Here is a 17,089-nt window from a genome sequence, read left to right as displayed (position 1 = left end):
AGAGCAAAGTCCTGCTTATTTCCACTAGCAGGCCTTAAAGACAGAAGCGCGAAGGAGCTTCCATCGTTGGGGATACAATGGCAGAGCGCCAAGTTTCGCTACCTAGGCCTTCAGATTATGCACACCCCTCAATTAATGCACGAACATAACACAATAGCTGTAATACCCAAGTTACTCAGATTAATGGCCTTTTGGGCAAAACTCCCACTGTCACCAATGGGGAGAGTCTCGATAACTAAAATGATAATCCTCCCCAGGCTCGTGTATGGATTCCAAACTGTACAATATTTCATTAAGAACCCATTCTTCCGACTACTAGAGTCATTAATTCGAGAATTCATCTGGGGGCAGGGTAGGCGTAAAATAGCACATTCCACATTAGTCTTGCCATATGCCAACTCCCGCATTTCGAGAAATACTATTTAGCAGCCCAACTTAGCTTTGTGTCCAAATGGTTGGCCGACGAGACCACATATGAGACCCCCTTGCTACAGTCCCTGATCTCTCAACTGCAACTAAAAGAACTTATCTGGGCGCCAAGCCACTTACTGAGAAACGCACCCTTCATAGCCACTCTGGGAAAAAAATCTGGCAAAGAACGAAGTCATTAAGGCACCTAACACACCTATACTCCCCGGAAATACCAATGATCTGGGACCTATGTAAAACAAACTCTGACCTGCTACACCTCAGGGCCTGGGAGAGGAAAGGGGTTTACATGTGGGGAGACCTATATGACGAGGGCTCCTTCAGAGAGTTTAGCTTTAGTGGGATACCCACTAGTCATTACTTGTGGTACCGTAAGATATGTGAACTAGCTCGACATAAGTGGGACACCTGGCCAGACGAACCCGAGTCCGACGCTTTCACTACCCTACTGTATAACTTAGGCGAGGGACAGAAACTGGTCTCCCAAATATACAGACACCTCAATGATAATCCTAACCCAAAAGGAGGGACGCTGAAAAACAAGTGGGAAGCGGACACTGGCCGAGAACTGTCGGATGGAGAATGGGACAGGGTGCTAGCATTTCCCAAGGCTGTGTCCAGAAATCACAGATTTCGTCTTATACAATTAAATGTCCTCCATCGGACATATCTAACCCCACACAGGCTAATGGCATTCAATGGGCAAGCAAACCCTAACTGCCCATGGTGCAAAAAGGACAGGGCAGACCTCATACATATGTTTTGGGAATGCAACACAGTACAATCCTTATGGGCTAAAGTGAAGCAGACTTACGAGAAAGCGTGCACTTCCAGCTACAGATGGTCTCCTGAGGAATGCCTCCTAGGGACATACCCCAGACCGGCCAAACTTAAACATCCGGTGAAATTAATGGACTTGCTGTGCATAGTGGCAAAAAGACACATCGCCATGTCCTGGAAAAAACCAGCGGGACCCAGACATAACGCCTGGTATAACGAACTTGTAAGATGGGTTAACGCAGAGACAAGGGCATGGGAGGACAGCGTCACTAGATCAACCGACGAATCAAGCACCACCCTGGAGGCATGGAGGGAGATCATGACCACTATAATCTACCCCTCAGACGATAAACCCCCATGAACATATATTGAGCGGATCACATTGGACTGCCGGCACACAGAAACCCGCTGGGGTGGCCCCTGAACACCTAAGGCAATGGCAAAACTTAGGCAACCCCCCGCACCCCACAACACGCCCGCTGAAGACCTTGAACCTGGATGATGAAGATTAGATAAGGAGACAGTTAATGTTACCACGTTATAGTTTGCAATTTTTGTTTGCCCTCTCTCCTCCCTTTTCTTTTCTCTCTCTCCTTCTCCCCCCCCCTTTTTTTCTTTTGTCTTTCGTTAACCATCATATAACACTGAAGGCTGAGCATTGTATGCCATACATGATTTGACATGTGTCACCGAGTTATGTTAAATGCTAATAAACAAATTTGAAAATAAATAACATGTATATTTGAAATGTCAATTGGTTTTAAATTAATTTAATTGTTTTTGCTACGCCTTGACAACGCCCAGTGATGGGCGAAACATTAGCCTGTGCCACCATGTGGATGATGTTGGCTTTGCAAGGTTAAAATATGAGCCTACGATGACTAAGGACTGCATATTGTACCTAAGAACAGAAAATAATCTGCAGTTATGCTAATTCTAGTTTTGCCCCATTCATCACATCGCCATGCTAGTTTCTACATTTCCCCACAAGCTTGCCTGATTCCATTTACACCTTACCCCTAGACAGAAAAGTATGCTGTACCACTACCATATTGCCCTTTGAGGATTATCTCATGTCACTTTCAAATTGTGCCCTGAAATTGGCACGTGTTGTTTTAACATTGCCCCACACCTTTTCACATTATCTTCGAAGGGCTGTTACATACCACCTTAGTATTGCCTTCCAGAAGATACCCAGTGCCATGGCACTTAGACATTGTACCATACCTACTTTGCACTGCCACATAGGAATGTTCCCAAGCTGTTTTCACATTTCCACAAGACAAGTTTATCATATGGCTTACAAATCCCTCAAAAGGTTGCCCAGTGCAACTTCTACATTGGATCTAAAACATGTTCCATGCTCATTCCCTGTTTCCCAGAATATTTAACAATGCCACAGTCATATTGCCACACAAGATTCCCTTGCCCCACTTTCCTTTTACCCCAAGAAAATTGATTGACCCATTGCTCTTTCACATTCCACCCAGAAAGATAACCCAGGAGCCTTCCCCAATGCCACTAGAAAATTGATTTTCCATCCCCCCTTTACAATGTCTGCATATGATTTCTGCATCCCCTTTCCCATTGAACCCAGAATATTGTACAATTCCTCTCTCATTGCATTCAGAAAATACCATATTGTGCCCCATTGATTTCCCCAATGCCCCTTTATCATTGCCTCCAGATGCCCCCCTCCCTCTCTTCCGCTCTCACTCCCTTTCTCCCACTCTCTGTCTCAGGCTATGAGGGTACTACCTTCCAGGAAACCCATGCAGACTATAAACGTAGCAAACAGATCTCTTTTAAAGTAGTTTTCTATTTATATATTTGGTCTTTCGTAAAATGCCATAAGCAGAACGATTTGTTTTGGAATTGAATGTTTAATTGTGCAACATATTGAGTAATTCAATACACTGGTCCAGTTCAGGAGAACATGTGTGTTTATAGCTCCTTCGGGATGGCCAGCTTCAGGTGAATTGTTTGGTCCTGGTTAGGCTTTAATGTTTGGGAGATCCTGAATGAAGAAACATGTTCTGTGTTTCATATGGTGTTTCAGAGATTGAGGTTTACTCACAGACTTGGTTATCAGGAACAAACAGTAGCACAGAGGCTGGTATGACTTAGTAGTTAGCAAGGTGACCAAACCGATCTTTGTCCGAGAGACTGGTGAGAACTTCATATTTCTCGAAGTGTCTTGCAGGGGGCTTCTCCATCAGACGACAGGGTCTTCTCAGTGGTGCATTTACTGGGTATGCTAGTGTTTATTTGGGTGGCAAGAAGGGCAAGCATGATCAATACATCTCATGATGCTTTTTAGATGATTCAATGCATACTCATTGGTTTCTGCAAGTAGCCCAGAGTAGGTTTAAATGATTACTAGTCAAAGTGGGATAGCAGAGTGATGGAACAATGTGGTGCCACAGCAGGCTTAGATGTTCCATACCTGGATAGGTATAGGAGTACTGGACTTCCACGCACAATTTTAACAAGGTTTTTCTGAGCAAGGCATTTATGGATGAGGGTGGATAAAAGCAGACCCAAGTCAGTTGGACCACATAACTATTAATGTAGCAGGCAAACTTGCTGCACCGCTAACTGGAAATTGTCTGACTTACACATAGTAAGGATTGTAATGAAGAAGAATAGAACTCAGTGTAATGAATGTTTCTTTAAAGGAATGGGAACATTACCTATCACGAGCTAAAGCTTACCTGGAACTATAACAGGGTCACATTAAACATGATACATTTTGTTCCAACAACATAATTCAGCCAAGCAGAGCAGCAAATACAGACCAGCAATAATGTTGATCCTTGTGTTGACATGGAAAACCTTTTGTTTGGAATAAAGCTTGAAGAACCAATATAAGATGTACCTTGCCAAAGGCTGAGGTTGCCTCCAGTGTAGTTATGGGCGGGTAGGTTGATAAATCTTTCCTGATAGTTTCACGAGGACTGTTGCCTTTGCTTGCCAGATGACTCTCAATCGCAAGGATTTCTGGGTTTCTCAAAACATTTGGCTGGAAAAACAGAAATATATTTATTTTTTTCAGTTTATTTTTCTAGTTTGCAACAGCATTTGGGGTATGTTGTGACAATCGACGAACGTCCTGGCTCTAAATTGAACAAAAATGATACACTCCTAGGATACTTAAAAATTGGTTGATTTTGTCATTTGTTATCATTATCCCTAAAAGAGCATAGTTTGTTTGCATGTAGGAGTTAAATCATATGTTTGTTTACGAATGGATGCTCTAAACCGCAGCAATGCTGTTCATTAAAAAATTCGTATTGAAATTCCCAAAACAAATAAGGTTCACATTTTTTTCACACAGATGTGACTTTAACTTATTATTTTCCGAAAACATGGCTGCCAGATACTGAAAGCGTCAATAATTGTCTTTAGCATGTATTTACTAACCTCACCTTTCATCATCAGACCCATGGTTCAATATGTTTTTTTTAACGGATCATAAGTAAGACATGCAGTAAGGAGTGGGTGCTGTAAAATGCTTGGTAGGCCTTCCAGGGCAAGTTCCCTGATGTGAACACGTTGGGCTAGAATTTGAACAGGTATAGAAAGTATTTGGTTTGCCAAACTTTCGACTGGGTGCATGAGTGAGTGTTAGGGAGAATTCTCCAGAATGGGTAATTTCCCTTACCTACTGAGTCCCTCAGCAGCTTTGCTGGATTTCTAGTGCAGTGACACAGGGTTGTCTTTTTCAGACTTCCCACTTTAAACTCCATTTTCTGGGACTGACTAATGTCTCCCAGAACATGTAAAGTTGCCATTGACTTTATTAGTCTTTTTAAATCCACAGACCCAGTACAAACTATCTTACATAGGGCCTCATTACACGTTAGGCGTAGGGGGTTAACAGGGCCGGTAGAGTTGCCGGCCCCGTTAACCCCCTACCGCCTCATTACGAGGTCTCCTTGCGGGACCCGCGAGCAGACCAGGTTGCAAACAACAGGCCCGTCATTAACGGGCCCGTTGTTTGCATCCTCCCCATTGAGCCCTATGGGGGCTCAAATGGGAATGGGGATGTACCGGGCCGGGTTCCCTGAATGTGGAAATACCGGGCCCTCCGAGGTCAGAATGGCCCGGTATTTCCCAATTCAGGGAACCCGTACCCAGTACCCGGTATGGGGGTAGCCATGCCGCAAATGACTACCTCCATGGTCATAATGAGGCCCATAGAGTTCTGGAAATGGTTAATAGTTATCCCTTTTTGTCTGTTTCTCAAGGAACATTATTTCATTCCCTTTCATTAAGATTTGGCTGGTGGCAGTGGTATCTACCCTATTTTTCCTACCGTGGTTATTTTAAATAGCCTTGGTATTGTTTTAGGCTATCTTAGTAGCCTTGAACCTAAACCCGCTGGACCATATTTACTTTTATTTGGTTCCGGCTGGGTTTATTCGCCATTTCTTTTTGTAAACGTCTTTATTGTGTTCTACACTGCGCGCGAAACCAGGTTTGGTTCCTTTGTTCGCCGTCCTTTGGCAGGCTTCTGCACAGAAGCCCTCCTTAGGGGCCTGAATGTCTGAGGGGGACAGGATGTGAGGGAGGGGTTTGAGACTCCCTGCGCAGGGTCTCCTTGGAGACCCATGTCGCAATCTGTGTGATTGGCTGTGATGACTGTCCCGCCGGGACAGCCACCCTGCTGTGTGATTGACAGCCAGGCTGTGTGAATGGGGGAAAACTGCATAAAAAGGTCTCTGGGACTGAGAAGGAAGAGTCGCCACTGGATCGAGAGAACCGAAGAGAAGCTGACAGAAGAGGACCTCTACCATTACTGAACCTCCCGGTGAAGCCCTGCTGCGGGTCCGAATCTTCAAACTTCGACGACAGGGAAGATCTGCAAGGAATCTTCTCCCCTTGAGCTGGTGGGAACAACCAGTTCACCAAACTGCAAGCCAGGCCTCCCTCCTCTGGTCAAATTTGCTGTGCACAGCTACAGTGAACCGGATAGCCAAGAGGACCGGACCCTGCTTGGGTTTTAAGGAGCACACCTTTTATTTGTTGCTTTGCTCTGCTGCTGGTTTGTTCCCTGGGCAGTGCAGGACCCTCCAGTCTTCCTTCTTCATGTCTGTCCAACAGTCGCTTCAGGAACCATGAGCCTGCAGGACCTGCCAGGAATGTCCGCCTCAGCTACAGCCTTCTTCTCCATTTAAGGTACTGTTCAAATCCTGTCGTTCGTTCCGTCCGACCATGGTAAAAGTGCTTGAAATCTTTTGCCAATCTGAGGGCTTGTCCTTCTCCATTCTTTAAAGTAACTTTTCATCCGACCAACTTCGTTCTGAACTCTTGGCAAAGACTTAACCGCAAACTACTCTCAACTGTGTGATCCTCTGCAAAGACTTTAGTCCATTGACTTTGGCCCAGACCTCTTGATTTGATTTCATCACTGTAGTTACTTTTTCTAGATTGCCCTGCTTACATACTTGTTGGTGCTACTCAACTTTTGTCTAACTTTGTCTTTCCTTCCCTTTTAAATTACTGGAGTGTCATTTTGCTCACACTTCATTTTGAGCTTAACTTGTCCAGAATCTATTGGGTGTGGTGTAGTGTATTAAGATTGTGATTTTTCAACTGCTTGATGATAGTGAAATGTTTTTGTAAGTGATGTGTAAATAAATGTATATTCTTTTACTCAGAAACCTTGAGTCAATGTTTGTTTGAACCATAGTAATTGCTGTCCTTTGTGTAACTATTGATAATGCTCACTTTACTCTTGAGATGAGTCTGACTGCTCAGCTATCGCTAACACTTTACTGTGTACTACAGGCTTGTACCAAAGGTGAATTTGTACTGTCATTTGTAGTCTTAATTGTGTGTGGTGTTGATTCTGCCTAACAGTGGGCCTCATTCGGAGTGCAGCGGTAAGGGGTTAAAGGCACAAGTAAGGGTGCTGGTGCCGTTAACCCCTTGCCGCTGCATTACGAGGTCATTTAGCGGTTCCTGCTAAAGGGCCAGAGAGCTAACAACGGGCCCGTTATTAACAGGCCCGTTGTTAGCTCCCTCCCCATTCCCATTGAGCCTTATGGGGGCTCGAATGGGAATGGGGATGGCTTCACTAAATGGGGAAATACCGGGTCCTCCAAGTTTGGAATGACCCGGTAAGTCCCCATTCAGGGAACCCGGACCCGGTATGCGGTAAGGGGGTAGCCATGGTGCTAATAGCACCAGGGCTACCTCCAACCTCGGAATGAGGCCCAGTGAGTGAATTACCACCATTTTAGTAGAGGTGAGCGTTATTTGACTTTAATCACGGTAAAAATAATTAGTAACCAGATATATATTTCCATCCATACAAAACAAACTAAAACATGTTTAGAAACGCCCGATTCATGGAACGTTTTCCTATGGGATTGCGCCATTATAAAACACTTCCATGAATCAGGCCCGAATTTCCATTTTTAAACATCCTAACCTTAATGAACAAGTTGGCATGATCATTTTCAGGTCCAAACATATGTTTAGTTGCCAAAGAAATGTTTAGAAATTGAATCAATGTTGAAATCAATTGCATACCCTCACACTAAATGCACTGGGCCTCATTACAACCCAGGCATTAAGGGGTTAACGGCGCCGTAAAAAGGTGTCGGCGACGTTAAACCCTTAACACCTGATTACGAGGTCCCTTTGCGGGTTGCACTTTAACGCCTGCTTTTAGCAGGCGTTAAAAAACCAACCCGCAAAGGGACCTAGGAGCTAATTACGGCACCGTAATTTACGGTGCCATAATTAGCGCCTTCCCCATTCCCATTGAGCCCTATGGGCCAAACATGGGAATGGGGAAGGGACCATGGTGAATGGGGAATTACCGCCCCGCCAACCTTGGAATGGGGCGGTAATTCCGCCATTCACCATGGCGGATTCCGGCATGGACCATGGTGCTAATAGCACCATGGTCCACCGCCTGGGTTGTAATTGTCTCAAGTTGGCATTAGAGTAAATTTAAACCATGTTGATGTCCTCACAAGCAATGTTTCCATATCTGTGGTAGTGAATATGACTGTGAAAAATGTACCGTCATTAAGAGAAACAAAAATTCCTTATGTTAATTTCTTATGTCTGATTCTATCCAAAATGGTCCTGTTTGTACTCAAGGGGGGTCTAGTAAGTCAAAACATACTAAGGGAAATGGCCGTCATTACGAGTTTGCTGCTATCCTGGCAGTAATTCTGCGAGGCTAGCGGGAAATGGAAATACTGTTACCGCCACTCAGTCCGGCGGTATTACTGCCGGATTATGAGTGCCAGTGATGGTAAATCCCCATTCTATGGAGTCCCATTGGATTCCATGGGGGGATATGCCAGTATTACTGGCTATTTTTTCCTGTCACGTGCCTGAATTACCTCCAACTCTTTGCTAAACTTGTAGTTGTGGGTGGCCGGTGCGGAAACATGCCAACATGCCGGTATAAGGTAATACCGCCACATTAATTCTGCACTGGCCAACTAACAATGAGGGCCGTTCTGTGCCACACAGCCTCCTCCCCCAATTGCCAATTGGAATGGGGTTCCTCCCTCAGTGCCTGCGCATCCTTTGTGGGTTTTTATCTTTATTGAGTATTGGTTCAGATGGCTCTAGTGACCAGCATACCTAGCCAATGGTGTGGATGGGACTGATTTCTCCCAGGTAATAGCCGTTTTGGAATAGGTGCAACAATTCTGTATAGAGTTTTAACGAGGATAATTGGCCGACAGACAAATAATTCACCATTTATTTTTTCTGTTTTACTATGTCGAGACTGTCTTCTGCTTCTGTTAAACCATATCAGATGATTACATGATTAAATCAGGTCTATGCAGTTCTTGCAGCACCTCAAATGAGTGAGCATGCCAGAAGAATTTGGCTTTGGTTTTTAACAAACTGCGTAGGATTTCAAATCATACAAAATGAAGGTTTGAATCTTTTACCGGTTGCAAGAGTTCACTCATGAGTTCACTCAAGATCACCTCACGAATGCATTCTGCAAATGGTCATGGGTCTGTAGAGGGGTTTGTCCCCAGGCCTCACTTCCATGCAATATGCTAGGCACTAGCTATGCCTGCTGAGCTTTAAGGATTGGTAGTAACGCTCACATCCATATTGAACATACGTTTTCACAGCAATAAGTGCAGAATTGACCGCTCTATTCACTTGGTTGTGTCTGCTTTCATTGCTGGCAAGCTAAATCTTAGCCCCCCTGACATTGCATAACATCTGTTTTGGGGCGCTTTTTTATCATGATGATACTGCTCTACTAGATTTGACACCTTGGGGACTACAGCGAGCCCTCTTTTATTGCGAAGAATACTTCTGCGCCCACGGATTAAAGCTGAATATGATAAAAACCAAAGTGATGGCGTTTGGAGAACTCAGAAACCATTTTTCATGCTCTTTAAATGGAGTGAGGATTGAGTGCGCTTTTTTTCTAAAGATGGGAAATGGTGAAGGCACATTAAAATGATTGCTCAGAAAGAAACGGCGAGGTTAACGGCTGCTAAGGTTTTTTTCACTTGTATGGTGCCCTCATGCTTGATAAATGTCTTAGGTACTCATTTTCTATAAGTGAGTAATTTGACAGCTGCAATCTGTTACGTTTACACTGTAAGGTAAGCGGCTCCCACCGCCACATTTTCATCATTTGCACTGCGCTGCAGGGTGCAAATGTAAAAGGCAAACGCCGGCTTTTGCCCTTCACATTTGCACTCGGCTTGTTTGTGAGCACCGCTTGCCATGCTTGCATAAAATGAAATGAAACCCTCCCCGGACATGCTCCCACGCCAGGGAGGGTTTCATTTCAACTGGGAACACTACCCACGAGCGAGCATGTGGGGGAGTCCGGGGGGTTTCATTTCAATTGTACACGCTCCGTGTACATTAGATCCCTGATTTATGCATAAAGCAGGTGGATCCCATCGGTATCTCCAAAATTGACGCCGGCATGAAAATCAATACTGGCCCAGATGCTGGAGTATTTGTATGACTTAGAGGAAGGAGGTGGCAGAAACACGAGTTGCGCTCCGCCCCTCCTCTACCGTCACACAAATCAATGAATATGTGGCGTGGTGTGATTGAAACGCAAGCCTTACTCAAGGCTTTTACACTTTTTAATCACGTTATGCCACTGCAGAACATGAGCTCCCTATTGTCCATATGGCCAAGCTGGGCACGCTCTTGCTTTACGGGAGTGGGATTTGGGGATATTCCAACTGCTCGCAGACACAAAATAAAACCAAATTACTAAGCCTCCTGCAAAGGACCCCGAATCAGGCGCTCTGCTAAGAATTGGGGGTGCCTAATTTTGCATTACAGGTGATTGCAAAGTACACTTGTAACTTCCGGAAGGCTTATTTGGGCCTTTCAGAAAATCCCAATATGAACAAGGTAATGTGGGAAATAGAAGGGTCCCCCACGGTTAATAAATATATTTGGCACAGGGCCTTATTGGCTAGTTGGGGCGATTCAAAATTTGGATATCACTCAGTTTTCCTCTTTGACGCATGTGAAAACCTTGTAAAGCAGAAGGCATTGTGGTCCGATAAAGAGCAGAGCAGGCAAAAAGTGAGCACCCTACCGTCGCTGAAACCGTACACTAGTTACCATGTAAGTATGACGCATGGAAGTGAAATATGCAACATTAAATCTGCAGAGTGTAGAAGAACGGTTCTAATGACCAGGCTGAATATGCTCCCTTGCAATGATCGAAGGAAATGGGATAAGTCTGTGTGTGGCAAAAAATGCCAATGTAAAACATGAGCTGTTGAGAAGGTTTGGTTGAGAAGTTTCATAGGAGATACCCTAGTAACGCAGGCACTGGGACAGGGCTTTGGGGGGGGGGGGGTTTACTGTCAGGTCTGTCAGGTCTAGCAGGTGGCCAGTGGTGATTTATAGGAGAATGTTTTTTGTCAAGGCGAGGTGTCAGGTGCTAGAGGGGCTCATATTCCTTTTCTTTCACCATTATCGCAATTATAGTTTTCCCAGGCCAAGATGGTGGAGTAGTGAACTGATCTGATTGGTTGGGAGAACAATAGACTGAAATGCCTTGGCATGAACCCAGACTTCTTTAACTGCCTTTAATCCCTAGACATTTTTTTGGCAGGTTGTTTTTAACTTAAGCTCCTTATCTAAGGCCCAATTCCGAGTCCAGAGGTTTACCAGCAGAAGAAAGAAGTCAATCACAGTTGAAGAAGTTTGAGTAATCAGAAGGCCACAGGTGGGAGCCCAGCAATTTGAGGGACAATGTTGTGCTTGCATTAACAAGACTGTAACTGTAAATAGTCAAGCAGCAGAGTTCAGAGAAAACTGTTCATATTCACTTCTTGAGAAAACGACAAGTAGTGGCAGACAGCAGAGCTGTGTTAACCTTTTAAACAGTGTTAAAAGATTGAAAGGCTTAAGTGTAAAGTAAAGGGCAGGGCGAATGTTCAGCAAGGTGGTGGCAGCGCGTGTTTCCCAATGGAGTACAGACTGAGGAAGAGCTGAGTGAGTCCCCTACACAGCGTTAGAGTTTTAGGGCCTCATTAGACGGAAGGCGGTAATGGTTAACGGTTTTGCAGGCGTTAAAAACCAACCCGCTAAGGGACCTCGGAGCTAATTACGGCACCGCAAAATTGCGGTGCCGTAATTAGCGCCTTCCCCATTCCCATAGAGCCCTATGGGGCAGCAATGGGAATGGGGAAGGGCAATGGCGGAAGGGGGATTTACCGCCCCTCCAACCTTGGAATGGGGCGGTAAATCCCCTTTCCGCCAAGGCGGTGCCGGTATTTTACCGGCATGAGCCATGGCGCTAATAGCGCCATGGCTCACCGCCTTCCGTGTAATGAGGCCCTTAGACTCTGGGCCTCATTACGACCCCGGCGCTAAACCATGGTGCCATTAGCACCATGGTCCATGCCGGGGTCCGCCATGGTGAATGGCGGAATTACCGCCCCATTCCAAGGTTGGCAGGGGCGGTAATTCCCCATTCACCATGGTCCCTTCCCCATTCCCATTTTTGGCCCATAGGGCTCAATGGGAATGGGGAAGGCGGTAATTACGGCACCGTAAATTACGGTGCCGTAATTAGCTCCAAGGTCCCTTTGCGGGTTGGTTTTTTAACGCCTGCTAAACGCAGGCGTTAAAGTGCAACCCGCAAAGGAACCTCATAATCAGGCGTTAAGGGTTTAACGGCGCCGACACCTTTTACGGCGCCGTTAACCCCTTAACGCCTGGGTTGTAATGAGGCCCATGGCTTCAATCTGCTGTGGTTCCCAATTAAGCTGAGAAATCACGGAAGTTCCTGAGCGCTAGTCGGAGCGGCGAGGGGACAAGCAGACGTGCAGCAAGTTATCGCGTCCGATAGAAATAGGACTGTGTTTTCATTCATAGCTTTCCAAGAAGAAGATAATTTAAACGCACATGCGCAGCAGAAGAAACCCTAATTGGACCTGTGTGCACACAGAAGCTCACAGACAAGTAAAAGCAGGCAAAGAGGGAACAAGGATTTACAGAAAACTATATTAAACAACTCTGAGCAATCCTTCACCAAAAAGAAAGAAGGGAAGAGTATACTTACAGCAATAAGAAGGATAGAGGTTACAAAAACAACTGCAAAGGCTTGTAAATAGTTCAAATGGGAGTGGGGAAGGCGTTAATTACGCCACCGTAAATTACGGTGGCGTAATTAACAACAAGGGCCCTCATTACGACCCTGGTGGAAATCGAAAAACGATGGCGGAAATGTAATACCGCCATCGAATACCGCTCGGTGCGATCATGACCCGTCACCGCAAAGTACGATGCCATTAGCGACACCGTAGTGAACGCCAACGCTAACTGCACCAAGTACGCGCACGCGCGCCATGCAAAACCGTAATTACCACCATGGCGCAACGGTACGCGAATTCTGACCCTAGCGGACATTTACTTAACGCCATCAAGCATGGCGGAAAGTACCATTCCGCCATGGTGAGAATTACGGCATCGTGAACGAACCGTAAATGGCCCTACTGAGGGCCTGTACACCACTCCCTGCCCACATTGCACAACTCCCCGTAGGTGCAATGAAGTCACACAATGCAACCAGTGAAATGTACAAGTCACCCATGCATGCCAACGAACAAATGAATGTAGGGGCTCCAAGTGCCTTGTGAGTGGCCATCCATATTTGGCATGTCACCATTGCCGTACCGATGCAGCACAGGCATGTGAAGGTACAAGTACAGCAATATGAACTGAAATATGAGACAAAACAACAACAGGCCCCCATCGCTTGACACCAGTGTAAGGCAACATTCAAAGCAGTATCCTGAGGGAGACTGCACCAGCCCTGTACTCTTGCCAGTAAACAAACCAACCATCAGCATAAGCATGTACCACACACGTTGGCAGAGTGACTGAGCAGCCAGGCTCACCCCAAGAGGGGCCAATGGGAGCTGCAGGGCACAGATGGCACGAATACAGAAGCTATTCCAATGGACATGACCTCAGTCTCCCTCCATGAAACGCACGCAAACACAGGCACCTGTGACCAGCCATATTCTGATAATCACATCAATCCACCAATCCACCTGGCTGACCGGCATCTGTTACACAAAAGCTAATCCCCCGCCCCTGAGCATGACATCATTAAAACAGTCAAAATGGCTGCCCCTATCCCTGACCTTACTGGGCATCGTAGGCAAACGCGGCCAGTACAGTACCACGCAACTATACTCAGAAGCCGGAACCCAATGCAAATCTTCTCACAATACATCGCTCCACAAATAGGAATATGCTACATTACTTGCAAAGAATAACGCTACACGGTTAATATCTGAATAAAATATTAATGCACATCAAATTCACCAAGCCCATACAGCTATTAGGTCATAAACTCCAAAATATTTTTCATTACTGTGGGCTGCATCCGCAATAAATGACCAGCTTCTTCTTGTGTGACGCCCTGTTCCTTCATGGTACACAGGGGCTACATCCACGTTCAGAAAAGGCAACATGGAAGCGCCTAGAACCGCAGGGCCGTCCCATTAGGTAGGCACTAGTCCAGCTGAAAGGTTGATATGTTGCTCCTAGCCACTAGTACAGCGTAAGGGCATGTGGCCCATTGGCGATCGTCCCATAAGATCGTAATGGTGCTCCACTGATTAACTCGAAGCAGCAGGTGTCGGGAGTAAAAGCCATCTGCAGGAGTGGCATACAGATGGCAGCGGCAAAAGGGGAGGAGATACCTGTCACCCAAATGAAATGAAAAAGAATAGTATGGGCATCAGAACTTCATTTGTATTACTCACTTCAATGATCACACTAAATCTACAGGCATATGCATGCTAGCCCACTCAAAAGGATTAATTCCACCCAAAAATCACTTGCGAATCATAACCATATAAATCGAGGTGAAAACACTATTACAAACGAGTGTTTGTGTGCATGCGTCTGTTAAAACAGAATCCATTAGATGGGATTAGTAACGTGCATAGACACAAGTGTTTGAAGGCGCGTCGAGACAGGGAGGGTTCAACAAGGGCAGATAGACGATGGTCCCACTATGGCAGCTCTGCATCACATAGCGCAGGGGAAGGGGATAGATTCCAAAAAGCCATGTACATGGCAAACTCTCAATTAAATCATCTGTCCATGCATCCATACATCATTCCCTCATCCCGGTATAAAAACGCCTGATTATTTACTCACATAACATTTGAAATTTCCATTGAGTCTGTGCGTAATGCAGTCTGCAAAATCCACTGTGCTCCAGCCCGGAATTCTAGTGATGTGAAGTAACATGTATTTGGGAACGTCCTGCCTTATCGTCCACTACGCTATTGCGCATCCCATACTATTCATATCAATCATTGCATTCTCGCCATGGCCCCTGTCCCAAGAACATTAAACAATAGAACGTTATATTTGCAGTCAGACCTGTGGGCGTCTCCTCGCCGCTAGCTGAAAACCGAAAGCGCTGTCCTTCGAATTCCTCATTTGCAACATCACGTCGAAAAGGCATCCGTGACCGCTCGAAATCACAAATTCATCCATGTAGTGCGGCAGTGTGTGAAAATGGCAACTGGCTTCACTCACAAATGGGACGCCCCGCCCGTCGGTGAACCTCGGTACAGTGCTGCATGAGGGTCCACCGTTAATCGAGTACTACATTCCACTGACCCTTCACAAGTTTGTTCGCGACTGCAAAGATTGTATGTGAAACAATGGGACCATAGCAGAATGAACATATAAACCAATATTACACTGCCATCGGGGTTAAATACATGATTGTAATAGCAAGATGCCATGCGTCACACTGCAGCGTTGTGTGCGGGACGTGCTCGCCCAAAGGGGATTGCAGCTGGCACAGGTGGAATGAATCACCACAGGTGGAGGCTATACAGCCTGAAAACACATAAATTGCACACCCAACCCCCTCTCACAACCACACCCACTCCAAAATGCTACCGGCAGGACTAGCGATGTTGGCCCTGGGGGACCTGATAGCACTGCAAGTACTCCAACTTCAAGAAGAAGACGAACACCAACTACTACAACAACCGGCCGCACAGAGGAGACGCAGGAGGAGGAGGAGGGCAAGGCAGGGCCAGCAAGGCCCACCAGCACAGCCACTACCACCACGCAGGCAGCCCGCAATCCCACGCCTCCGAGCTCATCCGTTCAACCTCACTGCTGAGCAGATCCACACCCACTACCGTTTGGACCGGGACACCATAATCGCCATTGTGGACATGACACACGCTGACCTTGTCAGCATGATAGATAGCCCAACCGCCATCCCACCCCTACTGAAGGTGGTGTCTGTACTCCACTTCCTGGCCACAGGCACCTACCAGCACACAGTCGGACAGTTGCATGGCATTTCACAGCCACTGTTGTCACGGACACTAATGCAAGTGCTCGATGCCCTCCTGAAGCACGCAGACGACTACATCTCTTTACCACGCTCGGAGCATGAGATTACAAACACAAAAGTGGGATTCCATGCACTTGCCGGCATACCGGGTTGCATTGGTGCCATCGACTGCACCCATGTGGAATTGGTTGTCCCACATGCCATGGAGGTCCAGTACCGCAACCGGAAACAATATCATTCCCTTAATGTACAAATGGTGTGTGACTCCAACAGGATCTTTACACATTGTTGTGCCCGATTTCCTGGATCAACCCATGATTCTATAGTCTTGAGGAACTCTACAATACCACGCTACATGGAGCGACACGCAGGGAACAGATCCTGGATACTCGGTGAGTCTCATTTCATGCATGATAATGTGGGGTATGTGATGCGGCAATGACCTGGCAGGAAGGGGGGGGGATGCGTACGTAGCAATGTCATTCCACAAACATCCTTTATTGTCCACATACAGGTGATGCCGGGTATCCACTGAAGAGATGGCTCCTTACACCACTCCGGAACCCACAGAACCAGCATGAGGAGGACTACAACCATGCCCACTCACGTACCCGTGTAGTCATAGAACAGGCATTCGGCCTACTGAAGGCTCGTTTCCGCTGCCTCAGCAGGTCTGGCGGGGCACTCCTGTACCGCCATGAGAAGGTTGCAAAGATGGTCATGGCATGTGTCATGCTACACAACATGTGCGTACGTAGAAATGTGCCCATGCCCCCTGACGCAGAACTGCAAGCACCTGAAGATGGTCATGATGAGGGTGGGGATGTGGCAGCACCTCAAGGAGTCCGCGAGGCACAGGAGGCCCGTGAAATTCGTCAGAATATCATAGATTCATGCTTCTAGCACTCACGCCTGGTGGCTGATACATGGACACGGGACTTGTGGCACTGTGTGTGTCTGGAACATGCACAATGTGGACTGTACGCCTATAAAGGCCTCGTACACAATGATCAATGTCCACACATCTCATTGGATGATTATGAA

General features: G+C 46.3%; 1 protein-coding gene across 2 annotated transcripts in view; it reads right to left on the bottom strand.

Moving 5' to 3' along the window:
* Positions 1-17,089, bottom strand: part of LOC138581368 (formin-J-like) — a 1,098,959-nt gene that overhangs the window by 955,746 nt on the left and 126,124 nt on the right. For both annotated transcript variants that reach the window (XM_069652650.1, XM_069652651.1), the window contains exon 2: positions 4,088-4,231. In XM_069652650.1, coding sequence (XP_069508751.1) covers positions 4,088-4,231 — 144 coding nt within the window. The remainder of the gene's footprint in view (positions 1-4,087; positions 4,232-17,089) is intronic.

The sequence above is a fragment of the Ambystoma mexicanum genome, chromosome 3p, assembly GCF_040938575.1.
Source record: "Ambystoma mexicanum isolate Mex_15411 chromosome 3p, UKY_AmexF1_1, whole genome shotgun sequence".
Classification (NCBI taxonomy): Eukaryota; Metazoa; Chordata; class Amphibia; order Caudata; family Ambystomatidae; genus Ambystoma; species Ambystoma mexicanum.
This window is presented reverse-complemented; position numbering and strand designations above follow the sequence as displayed.